This window comes from Apis laboriosa, unplaced genomic scaffold, assembly GCF_014066325.1.
Source record: "Apis laboriosa isolate Shangri-la unplaced genomic scaffold, ASM1406632v1 scaffold13_cov153, whole genome shotgun sequence".
NCBI lineage: Eukaryota > Metazoa > Arthropoda > Insecta > Hymenoptera > Apidae > Apis > Apis laboriosa.
Genome location: NW_025221370.1, coordinates 4393794 through 4406214, shown reverse-complemented (window position 1 = coordinate 4406214; position 12421 = coordinate 4393794). Strand labels below are relative to the sequence as shown.

The following is a 12421-nucleotide window of genomic DNA, read 5'->3' as shown; positions in this document are numbered from 1 at the left end:
ATATTTCTGAATACAATTATAGTATACGCTGCGGAAATGCCAGTACCTGATTCACTTCGTAGAAAACTGTTGATCGAACATTCGAATAATAACTTGTCATGGTATGCTTATTATTCTCATTTGCAATGTACAGTGATTGAGCAAACATAATTGAATAGAGTACCCTACCCTATATATATGTACGAAATAAATTGTAAAGTAAAAGCGAGAAATATTTAAAAATATCTATTTTTAATGGTAAATATTATTTGAAAATTGCTTTTAAATCAATTTTCATGACTTTTAATCACATATAATTATACGTGACAATAAATATAATGGAATTCTTGGAATGCGTCGTGAAAGTATTGAACAAACAAGAATGGAATTTTTATATCTTTTATCGCTAACTTATTTTATAACTAATTATATCTTTAATATCCTATGTGGCTGATCGTGCCCACAACACCAGGTGCAACAACACTCGGAACGTTGTAAATTTGCACGGGTGGATGCACTCCCGCTAATCTTGTTGCCCTAAAATTTGGAGTGATGACCACTGGTTGTACACTTTTGAATCCGTTTAATTGTCGCGCCTGAAGAGAATTAAATTGTTGCCCCAAGTATCCTGGATACTTTGCTACCATGCCAGTTATACTTCCGTAGGGAATACCACCTGAAAATAATAAAAATGGCATAGAATAGGAAAAAATGGAATGGAAAGAATAGTAATAAAAATTTTATCTGTGTTAATTACAAGGTACGTATTATTTTTATATTTATTTAACTTTATTATTTTTCTAGGGATAACGTGAGGAAGCAGTCGATATCGTTTACTCAGTCGTTGAAGTCTCCAGTCTTCAATGCATTGAAATCTTTATGGATTATCAATCACAGGCGTTTAGAAAATAAATAAAGTTTATTTTTATAATTTAATGTTATTTTATTATCGTTATTTCAGAATGTAAGATTTTTTTTATTTCATTTTTAGATTTAATGTTTGAATTTGTGTGAAATATTCACGAACTTCAGTGTCGTCCTCTGTTGTGATTTAATCGAATATAAAAAAACAATGATTGTCATGAAAATTTTTATGAAAATTAATCTATGTATTTAAAAATACAAAAAGAAAAAAAAGATAATGGAATTGCTATTTGTGTATCTATTACTAACAAAAATTATTATTTTTTTTTTACAGATATAAGTGAAAGGAAAATGGACAAACTGACTTACCATACGCCAATCCATTCACCATTTCTACGATTCCTGCGCTGTCTGGTGCGACTGTCGATAAGTTCAGCAAACCAACGATAGTCAACAGTAAAATGGTCTGTAAACAATTAATTATCATCTTAAAAGTAAAATATGATATTTCAAATGTTTCTCCCGCTCGATATGATATATTTTTGAAGCGGAAAATATTTTATTTTTTTCTTTTATATTTACTTTCAATCAGATATCATGTACAAAGATACCCATCTTCCCATATTATTGAAACAATGTTCAATTCGTTGATGTAAGAGAATTTAATCAGACATCAGATCTTTAATTAAAAAATTAATTAAAGATTAACAGCCAGCTTATTATCTTCCAAATCACAATTTCACAATGGCGGACAAAGTTAATGGCAATAAATGACAATCGACGATAGAAAGTGTGCCATTATTTGCATGTCAATTTTTTGCCTCGTTTCATTTTACCATAAACAGAACATTTCATAGACATTAGAACTTAGAAATCTAGCGAAACGTTAAAATAAACATGTTCGAAACATTAACTGCTAGATGTTAATCGTTCTCACTTTCTCTTGACATTTTATTTTTATTCGAAAAAAAAAAAAAAAGGAAAGAAAAAAAAAAGAGCGACAACAACAAACTCTATGCAACCTCTCATTTGAATGCACCGTTTTAAGTACGGATCACTTTTATTTCAGTACACGTATCCGTGTTTTCTGTTTGTGCCGAATCGTAAAACAAGAACGAAACTCGAGTACAAACTCGAAGATTGAATTATAGGCACGGCGTAAGGTTTCTGTTGGCCAATCCAAACTCAATATTTCGTTTCCACGATTTTCGTCGCTGAAAATTCCCCCCTTCTTTTTTTTTTTCTTTTTAATTTATATCTTTATTACATCGAATCGAAATTTAACTAACAAGTGAAGAAATGGAAATTAGATACTTGAAAAATTTGATTCGAATAATAATTTTAATTCAATTTGAGAAGTTCGATTTCGAGAGTTTATTGAACACGCTTACGGCGTTCAAGAAACATATGGACCTTGGGGGGACACAATCACCTCTCACGATGTTAGTCACGCGACTCGTATTACTCGCTCATGCTTCGACTATTTTCTCTTTTTCGTTCTAGTTAGATATATTAATAAAATCTATTTCTATCTGTCACGCGAGGAACATCGATCTTTGTGTTAATATCTTTTAATATCTTTGTGTTCAACCATATATATATCAAAATTATATATATTTCTTCTTTTTCGATCTATTATTTTAGAATTAATCAAATATTAGAATTTAATCAAATATCTTAGATCATTTTACACAATTTGAATCCTCTAGAATACGATCTTTTCGTTCCATTGTTTTTTCATGTATCTTTCATATATCTTTTTTTCTTTCAGAAATACACTTCATTGGCACATCACTGAAAAAACATTTATATTTTTCATGAGATACGAAATTATCTTTAATTAGCACCACTTGTTCAAGAAATAATACAACGAATGATTTTTCTTTCCTTTTTTTTTTTTTTTTTCCTATTTTTACACAAAACGTATAAAGAGTCGACGTACCTTTAAAAAAGGCATAATGACCTTTTAGCAGTCGCGTGGCAAGAGACAAGAAGGAAACTAAAGCACTAAAGTAAAGATCGAATTATATACGGGACTCGGCCTCGCAGTTGGCCAATCAAGCACTTGTATTCCCTTTCAATATCGAGTTATTCATCGATGCAGGATTTTATTAGAATGCAGCGCGTTCCTAAATGGAGGATATCGTCCACCTTAACCTTGGTTGAATACATCCACACACCGTTCACATTGATTCCGCCAATAAGGAATAAGGTAAACGCTCTAAGGTAATTTCTATTTCTTGTAATTCGAAAGTTCGAGTCTGATTGAGAGATATTTTTTAAAAATTGCTGAATACAATAACAAATAAAAAAAAAAAAAAAGAAAATTAAGCAATAGTTGGAAATGTTAATAATTGAAAATGCATAATTTTGCGATTAACGAAGCGTTTAAAAAATACGTAGTTATAACACATTAACTAATTAATTGCATCGCCCACATAATTTTCTAACCGTAAGAGTATTCAGACCGTGAAGTTCATAAGTGTGTCTACTTAAATAAAATCATTATTTCAGAAGCATTGTGTGGTTAATAAAATGGTATGAATCATTGTATCGAGCCGACATAATATATCATTAAGTGCAAGTGCGCTATTATTCATCGTAAAATTATCGATGAATCATTTTTACCAGGTCTGATGGAGTACAATGAACGAAAGAATGATTGATAAATCGCACTCGTTGAATTTTATGGAGGAATCGTGACAATTTATTCTGGAAAATTAGATCAAGGATATCCAGGTTGGAAACGAGGATTGAAATTATGTAACGAGGATAATAAATTATTGATATTTTTGATTATGATCAATTATCGTACGAAAATAAATTAATTAATTGGAAATTAAAACTCGTAAGGAATTTTTTTTGAGAAGAGTATTTTATTTCTCGTGCAATATATTTATTTTCATTCAATTGGTTTTATTTATATACACGACACGATTGAACAGATATATAATTTTATTCATTAACAAAAATATCTATCTATCTTTATTGTTAAAATCGATATATAAAAATTGATAAAATTTAATGGATTCATTTCAGAAATAGTTAAAATTATTATCAAATATCTAGATCGATAAATTATTTGCTCTGATTTCTTATTTTATTTCTTTCTTTGTTTCATAAACTTATTACGTTCGTTCGATTCGATTTCCATCCATTTCACGTTATAATTTTTTCCTCAATCGTATACCAGTTTTAAAAATAAATTTTTTTATAATTAATAATTTGAAATAATTTTTTCTGTAATAACATTTCAGAGCAAATCATCCAGATCGAAACGAAATCTGAAATGAATCATTATCGTTAAGAAACTCATATTCATTCTAAAATAACTCAAATTCGTTTCGCTTTTTTATGACACCATATCATACAAAACTCTCTCGAAACATCAATTTAATGAAAGAAAGTTTTAATGAAAATCCCTAATGAACCTGACATCCTCTCAACAATTGGTATCATCAATCTCTTTCCAATCAATTTCTTCTAATTTTCATAAATATTGCCTCATCAAAACAACGACAGTTCCACTTTCAATTTTTCTTTCTCCTTTTCAAAAAAAAAAAAAAAGAATATCATAAACTAAATATAAAATATAAAATCCTGCCTTAAAAATCATAATTCTCCGATATCCAAGAAGCCGAAGAGACAATTTCACTTGAACCTTGCTCGGTCATCTGAACAGTTCCATTCTGAGGCGTGAAATTCGAATCCGATGCACTTTCAAATTCATCCTCGTTGTCAGACTTATCAAAATCGCTCAATGAATCTATCCTCTCGTCCCTGAAGTCAAACCTTTCGTCACTTTTGACGAATGGAAACATCGTCTTCGACTCGACTCCTTCCTTTTTCTCCTTCGTCCCGCCATCGATCGATTCCTCTCCCACAGTATCATTCTTCAGATCTTGATTCTTTGAATCTTCTTTCTTTATATTAACGTCAACCTTCTCGGAACGCTCTTGTTCTTTCACGCTCTTTACAGAAGACAGCTCCCGATCCCCCTTGTCCTTTGTCTCGTTCGTTATTTCATTCGCTCGTCCCCTCTTCCTTCCTTTGAAACGATGCCCCACTGCTCCAGTTTTACTCCTCGAGGTGTCCACATCGTTCACGCCGTTGACAGGTTTATTCAGGACGTTAGAACCTCCGTTCCCCTTAACGTCTTTATCCGATCTCTGATTTCTCCCGCGAGCTATTCGAGGCTGAGGTGACGCGGTGCTCATCGAAGAAATAGATTTTGCGACAGTCGTTGATTTCTGCCTTCGACGAGCTCGATCGGGTTCAGTGACACTCTTCATCGTGGTTTCCACGGTAGGAATAACAATCTTCGACAACGGCCTCCGCCTTTTCTTGCTCCCTCGTTTCGCGGAATTCTCATTTCCCCGACTCTTGACCACAATTATTCCAGACCCGTTCGAGTTTCTACTTTCGAACGATGCACCAGCAGAATTAGTTACAGTTTTCGATTTTTCCTTGTCCTTAGTCTTCCTACTCGGGGCCAAGGTCACGTTCCCAGGGACGATCGCTCCTTTAGAAATCTTTCGAGGTTTAGTCACGACTATCTTCTCCATCGAAGAATCATTTTCCTCTTTCTTCCTTTCCCCGGAATCGTCTTCAAGGATCTTCTTGATCGATCTACTAATTTCTTCCGCGTTCGTCGTTCCATTACTCGCAGATCCTTTGTCCAAAGGTAATCTCTCGGCGCTGTATCTGCTACTATATTTCACTATCGGTTGATTCTCGCTACTGCTCCCTGCATTGTCGGGATACAACCCGCCACCAACCGTGTCCCTACGATCCCAAAATCGATATCTACCGCGTGGATGAACGTTTCTTCTGCGCGTCGTTGCAGAAATCCCTTCACTTGCTTCCTCGTCGTCGTCGTCGTCGTCGTCGTCGAACCTCTTCATAAACCCTTTCCCTCTCCTCCCCTCTTTCCTTCTTCTCTCTTCTCTCGCCAAACGTTCTCTTCTTTCCCACGGATACTCGTATTCCCCGTTCGATTTGCCACGATACCGATTACGTTTCTTCCTTCGTTCGTCCTCTTTGTCTCTGTACCAAGGAAACACGTATTCCTCTTTCTCTTCCCCGCTCCCCCCAGTTTCCTCGGAGCTTCTCCTTGGACCCTTGGATCTCTTGTAATCGGGGAACGGAGGATGGATGAAGGCTGGCTTGTTCACGCGCGGTCCGAGATCCCGGTATTTCTCATCCTCGAAATTCTCCGCGGGGGAGGATGGCCTCGACGCGTAGCTGAAGAACGTTCGATCCTCTTCCGAAACGCTCTCGTTGGACGGGGCGCTGTTTTCTTCCGACGATTCTGTGCTCGATTCGAGCCTCGTGATCGTCTCTTCTCTCTCAGACGATTCTTCGTTGGAGAAGAACGAAGGGGGGAAAGTGTTGGAGGTATCTTCTTTCCCCTTCTCGTTCCCTGTTCCGTTAGAATTCATGCCGAAGTCGTTGGAATTATTGAATGAGTACGGTATTTTGAAATCTTCGGAAGACGAGCCCACGTATTTCGAGGGATCGGTCTCTAAGAAACTTTTTGACTCGAAAAAATTCGAGGATGTTCGCGGGCTCAACGTGGTCGTTGTTTCATCTTCGTTCACGTTCTCGTGCACGGCGTAACCATTTTTCGTTTCGTTCGGGATTTGCTCGTTCGAGCCGTTGATCGAATCTCGTGTAGAATGATCGAGGCTCTCAGAGATATTCACGTGATCGTTTTTAGCTTCGTCGATCGAGTACGGCGCCTCGCGGCTTTCTTTTGCGATTTCTTGATTATCAAATTCTACGATCCTTTCTGTGCTCGCTTCTCTCGAATTAATTTTATCGTTTAAGCTCGAGGAAGAATTTTCTGTAGTAATCGAAATTTCATTCGGAGCAATTCTTTTTCTAATATAATTATATCTCGGCTCTCTTCGTCTACCGTCCACCGTCTTCGTTTTATTCCCAAATTTTCCAACTCTCCTTATTTCACCTTTTCGTTTCGAATACCTTATCCTGTCGTTGATCGTGTACACGACTTTCTCTGGCTTTTCTCTGTCGTTATTTCTCGTAGCTTTTCTCCTCGAGTCGCTCGTCCTTGAAACTGCAGAACCCAAATTCGCCGAATCTTCTCGAAAATCTTGATCATTTCGATTGGTTGAATTGGATCTCGAATAATAATTCTCCCTCGAATTTGACGTTTCCCTTTCATCTTCTCTAAACTTCTCATCACTAGCATCCGTCAAATCTCTTTTATAAATACGAATCTTCCGTTTCACAGTTCTGATCACAGGTTTGTACATTTGTTGAACCCTCGGCCTACCCTTCTGCGGAACTCTAATCGTCTTGTAGACGCCCCTCTGTCTGTTTCGATATTTAGGAATCATCGATTCTTTATTACTTTTCGCATTAAAATTATTCGAACGGTGATCGACAGGATTCGTGAACGCGCCACTCTTCTCTTTTCTCTTACGATTTGTCGAACTTTTCGCGGAAGAATTCTTTACATCGTCGTTCTTTACATCCTCATTAATCACAGTAATCTCATCCTGGGATGCTCCAGGGATCGTGGTCACCTCGTAGACTTGATACGAATTAGCCAAATTTTTAATCGTACCCATCACATCCTCGTAAACTTGATTCTGATAAGGTGTGTACAACGACGATATCTTGCTCGAGGAAGCGACGACACGATTTTTCTCGATATTTTTCTTCCCCATTCCCCAATTTCCAGGTCGAACGTTGATAGAACCTTTCGCGTATTTGATTCTCGACGACTGAGCCGAATAATCCCGAGGTCTCTTCCTCCTCGTCCCTCCTCTTCCCATTGGATAACCATTGTAACGGGTTCGCGCTCTCATCTGATCTCTAGAAGTGGTGTAACCTTGTTTTCGAGGTTGGCGATAATTCTCCGGCCTCCTGGACGGTTTCTGTATCACGAACTCGTCGTTCTCCTTGGGGAACATCATGATCCTCGATGCAAATTGCTTGGGATCTATCTCGGCCACGGGGACCGGGTCCTCCACTTCCTTCTCCAAGAACAACGGGTTGTCGAACGGATTCTCGTCGAAGTATTTCGACTTGAAACAGTCGAGCTTGTCCCCTAACCCTCTCAGGCGAGGAAGATCCTCCTCGGTTCCTCTATCCGCCACTGGCTCTTCCCTCTTCGGTAGAACGTTCAGGTTGGCCTCTATCTCGTCGCAGTGTTTGTAATTATCCCTCGAATTGTAAAATTCCATCGCCCCATACGTTTTCGTGGGTACTCTCTTAGGATCTATCGCGTACTTCAATGCAGACGCATATGGTATTTGTTCGTTCTTGTAGAAAGGATATTTCTCTTCGTCCAATGTCGCTTCGGTGGTCGTCGTAGCTTCGTCGTTATCCTCATCCTCCGTCAATTCTTCCACGTAATCAAATTCTGGAATCTCGACTTCGACAAACGACTTCCCTTCGTTACCCCGTTGTTTGCCAGTTTCCTCGTTGAAACGAGCGTTTATTTCTTCGTCCACAACATCTTCCACCACTTTCGGAGCTTTGTCCAGTAATTCCGCATGCTCTTTCAATCCGTCTTTCATTTTAGACGTTTCGTTTAACAGTTGCTCATCCTTGGACATTCCTTCTAACGACTCTCGACGTTCCTTTAATCCAATCTTCGCGTTAGACTCATCTTCTAATGGTTTTATCTCGCGTTTGACTTTCGTCGCGGAGGATTCTCCTCCATTTTCGTTGAGCCGAAAATTCGTGTTTTCCTGTACGTCTAACGATTCGTTGGGTGACCCATTAATCTTCGTCTCAAAATTCTTCTTTCTTCTCGCCAAATCGGTCGCGTTCCCTTTCTTCCTTTCATCGTCATACGTGAACGCCCTCGAATCACCTTTCCTCCCTTTCACGCCTTCCCCCCTCGCACCGCTTTCTCTTTCCATGGCACGCGACCCTTCCCCGTCGTCGTCTCTCGATTTCTTCTCCTCGAGCCGTTCTACCCGCGATTTATTCAGAGCAGGCCCCACTCCCAACTCAACGAGCGGAATCACTTTCTGCGGCCAATTTCTCTCGTTCCAACTATTTTTCCCTCCTCGTTCTATTTCACCCCGATTCGACACGCCGTCACTCGCCATCGATCCGCCTTTCACAACACTTTCGTCATCCCCTTCTTCTGCGGATCTTCTTTCCCGCCTTTTTCCACGGATTCCACCGCCGCCATTTTGACTCGACACCTGGCCAAAGCGTCTCGCTTTCGAGTTTTTCGCGCGCCCCGACCCGTTTCCTGCGTCACGACTCGCGTAATCCGTCGATTCTTTGCGCCAGATCGGATCGTTTCGTAACGAAGGAAAGATTCGCGCCAAATCGAACGGGTTTCCTTTTCGATCGAAGGGAAATCGTTGCGGCGAATCGTCGTGGATTCGTGTTTTGAGATTTTTGGAGGAGGAAGCGCGAGGAAATAGGCTCCATTCGACGTGTTTGGCGTTGATCTAGTGTCGATTTCCCGGGTCGAAGTTGTGGTAACGATTTTTTGGGGGTATTTTTTGGGGGGGAAGAGGAGGTCTCATTTCCCTTAATTCTTTTATCTTGTCGTTCGATGGAAAGAGAGGTTTGCTTCGCTGCTGGTTCTTCAGTTTATCTTCGTTTCTCACGTGCATCAGAACTTTTATGTAATTTTCGTTCATTGAGGCAATTTTTGGCGTCGCGGGATCGATCACTCGCTCGTCTACAGTGTTTGGTGATTTCTGCTTTTTCGAAGATTCGAAATTTGATTCTTTTGGCTTGTGCCTGATTGTGATCTTGTAACGTGGCTTGCGATTGAAATTGAAAGAATTTAATGCTGGGTTGAAGGGAGAATCGTGGAAATCGTTCTTGTTAACTTGTTCGGTATCGTCCAGATTCCTTTGAGTATTCGAGAATAAAGTTCCTTCCTGACCTAAAATAAAAGAAGCTTGCGTCGTGAATCCTTCGTTGGAATTAATCGATTGCCAAAATTTGTTCGTATTTGCATCACCTAAAGGTAACAATCGATTATCTTGTCCATTAATTTTGGAATATTCTGAATCGATCTGAGATCTCGTTTGATCTTGGACAATTGGTGGTGGATTAAAAATTCCAGATTCGATCGTTGGAGGAGACGTCGTGATTCCTTGATAAACGGAATATGATAAAATATTTCCCACCCCTAACGAAGCTTTTAAATTATTTGGGCTCAAAGTTGTTGATTCTAGAATCAATGGAAGTTCTGTCGTAGTTACTTGATTTTCCATTTTCGTTTTAAAATAATTCCAGAAGAGTTGACTGTAGCTGATAGTCGTTGGATCCTCCCCAATACCTTTCAAATTGATCGAATCAACATCAGACGAAGAATTTCCCTCAACCTCGTACCTGTACGGTTCCAAAGACTCTTCAGTCCAATTTTCCAAACTTTTTCTCAAAGTTGTAACTTCTAATCCACGATCCGTGGCATCATCCTCCTCGTTCATCTTCCTCCTCCTATTATTTTTTCTCTTATAATCATCACGTTTCCTGGATTCGGCCAACACTTCTCTACCACTCTTTACCCTTACTTTCCCCAATTTACTTATCTCAATTCCTTTCTCCAACTCTTCAGCTTCTCTTTCTATATCCTTCTGCAATTTTTCTGTTCCTTTCTCAGCGACAAACTTTGGATCCACGAAACCATTATCGTCTATCTTCGTGCTCGTCTCGTAACGATCACTGTTATCCTGTTCCTCGATCTCTTCAGATCGAACCTTTTCATGTTTTCCACTTTTCTTCGTACTTTTTTTACTTTCCGACTCATCATCATCCTTGTCATCATCATCATCATCGTCATCGTTCTCAGACTTCCTCCTAACATCCAATTGATCGTGAAGCTTTCTGTCGTATCCTTCTTTAAAATCAGCATCTCTGACGTGTCCAGCATGATCGTAAGCGGAGTCCTCATACCCTTCCTCGGTATACACCGTGTTCACTTTTGTATTTCTCACCACTTCCCTCAATCTTGCCGCGTTTGCCTTCTCCTCATCTGATTCTGCATTCTCTATCGCCTTCTTTCGCGGCAATTTCCTATACGTGTCGATCTTCCTCACCTGGGCGTACACTTTTCTAGGTACAAATTCTAGGTCGATCTTTTTATCCTTGGGCACCTTGGCCCAATCACCTGGAGCAATGTATTTAGGTTTCGTTGGAACGTTTCTAGATTCTTCGTGGTCCGAGTAAGGTATGACGTGGTCAGGTGGGCCTTCGGGCTCTTCTTCTTCCTCTGAGGAAGAAGAAGAAGAAGAAGAAGAAGAAGAATCTTCTGATTCGTCATCCGATGGGTTTTTAAGCCTGTTGCGCACCACGGTCTCGGATGATTGAAGCGGATCTTTCTGAGGAACAGTGGCCGATTGCACGATAACCGATTCATCTTTGGGGACGCTGGCCTGTTGTTGCTTGCTGTCGTTTCTCGGACCTCGATCGGAATTGTACGCATCCAACTGCACCGATTTCCCTTGAGAGACGAAAACCGACACCAGCAACGATATTAACAACACTTGATTCATCTCGTTATTGGGCGTTTGCCATTGCACGATCAATGATTGTTGTCACACCGAATAATTGCGAGAAAGCATCACTGTATTCACCACGAGTTATCACCGTCGAGGAAGATTAAAAGTAATTAAAACGCATATTCCTCGATGCGATCAAAATTGAGAAAATTCCATGAAGGTAGTTCGTGGAACGAATGAAACTCGAGCGTGCTCAGAATTCTCATTGAATTCTATTCTTCGAACGAATAAGTTTCCAATAATTTTCGATTAGGATCTTACATCGAACTGCACTCGGCACGGTCCACCTGGTCTAATTTATATTTTCCAGCGGAACGGAAAGGCAGAAGTAGGGTTTGAAGCGTCACGTTGTTCACGGGACCGTGCAGAGCCGATAGAAGCGATTCTGTCACTCTCGATTGAGCCCCTTGAGATGGATCGTTTCACTGGAGAGGGGAAAAAAATAAAGAAATTCCAGTGGATATCGTTAATCGTATGGATACTTTTTTTTTTTTTTTTCTTTCTTCTGAGCCACTTTCTGCCGATTTTCGTCTAAATTGGATCGCACGACACGCTTTATTTCACGCTTTTCTGTGCACTTTCGAACGAATATGACGAATATACAGAATATAGTATGAACATTAATTGGAGAATCTTGTCTTCTCCTCTAATTAAGAATTCTTTGCCACCACTTTGTAATAAGCGATTAATAAAAAAATAGATAAATTAGAAGTTTTTATTATTCATTTTCCTGATGATTTGAACATATATGCTAATTAATTCTATAATTATTCCTCGTTTGATGAAAATATTAAATAATTTACTTCTAATCAATGTTTCTAATCGAATGATAGATATTACAGAAATAGAATTCTTGAATGAACTATTCTCAGTAATTATTACATTCAATTCTAATGCAAACACTAATCACGTATCTCCTCTGAGATTATTATTGAATATTTATTGAGGACGCGTGGCCTCGAAATCAGTGAAAAAGAACAAAGTTTCTTTAATATCGTCTTAATCGCATATTTCCTCTGTGAATATTTAAAAATAGTTAAAAAAAAAAAAAAAAAAAAAAAGGAACG

The 12421-nt window shown here is 38.9% G+C and overlaps 2 protein-coding genes across 2 annotated transcripts; both read right to left on the bottom strand.

Annotated features, from left to right (window-relative positions):
* Positions 1–413: 413 nt before the first annotated feature.
* Positions 414–2800, bottom strand: LOC122721010. Its single transcript, XM_043948184.1, has 3 exons — positions 2786–2800; positions 1213–1309; positions 414–655 (listed from the first exon to the last, which is right to left on the bottom strand). Exons 1-3 carry the CDS (start codon positions 2798–2800, stop codon positions 414–416), a joined length of 354 nt encoding a protein of 117 aa, XP_043804119.1.
* Positions 2801–9287: 6487 nt separating this feature from the next.
* On the bottom strand, positions 9288–11348 carry LOC122721027 (uncharacterized protein DDB_G0283697-like). The gene is made up of 2 exons (XM_043948208.1): positions 11145–11348; positions 9288–11063 (listed from the first exon to the last, which is right to left on the bottom strand). Exons 1-2 carry the CDS (start codon positions 11346–11348, stop codon positions 9288–9290), a joined length of 1980 nt encoding a protein of 659 aa, XP_043804143.1.
* Between the last annotated feature and the right edge of the window lie 1073 nt (positions 11349–12421).

Bases quoted from the DNA above. Each gene is read 5' to 3' on its own strand.
- LOC122721027 (XM_043948208.1), bottom strand. From the start codon at position 11,348: ATGAATCAAGTGTTGTTAATATCGTTGCTGGTGTCGGTTTTCGTCTCT. The intron at 11,064-11,144 runs GTGCGCAACAGG...TCTTCCTCAGAG, and splicing joins TTCAATCATCCGAGACCGTG to GAAGAAGAAGAGCCCGAAGG.
- LOC122721010 (XM_043948184.1), bottom strand. The intron at 656-1,212 runs GTAAGTCAGTTT...TATTATTTTCAG, and splicing joins GGTGAATGGATTGGCGTATG to GTGGTATTCCCTACGGAAGT.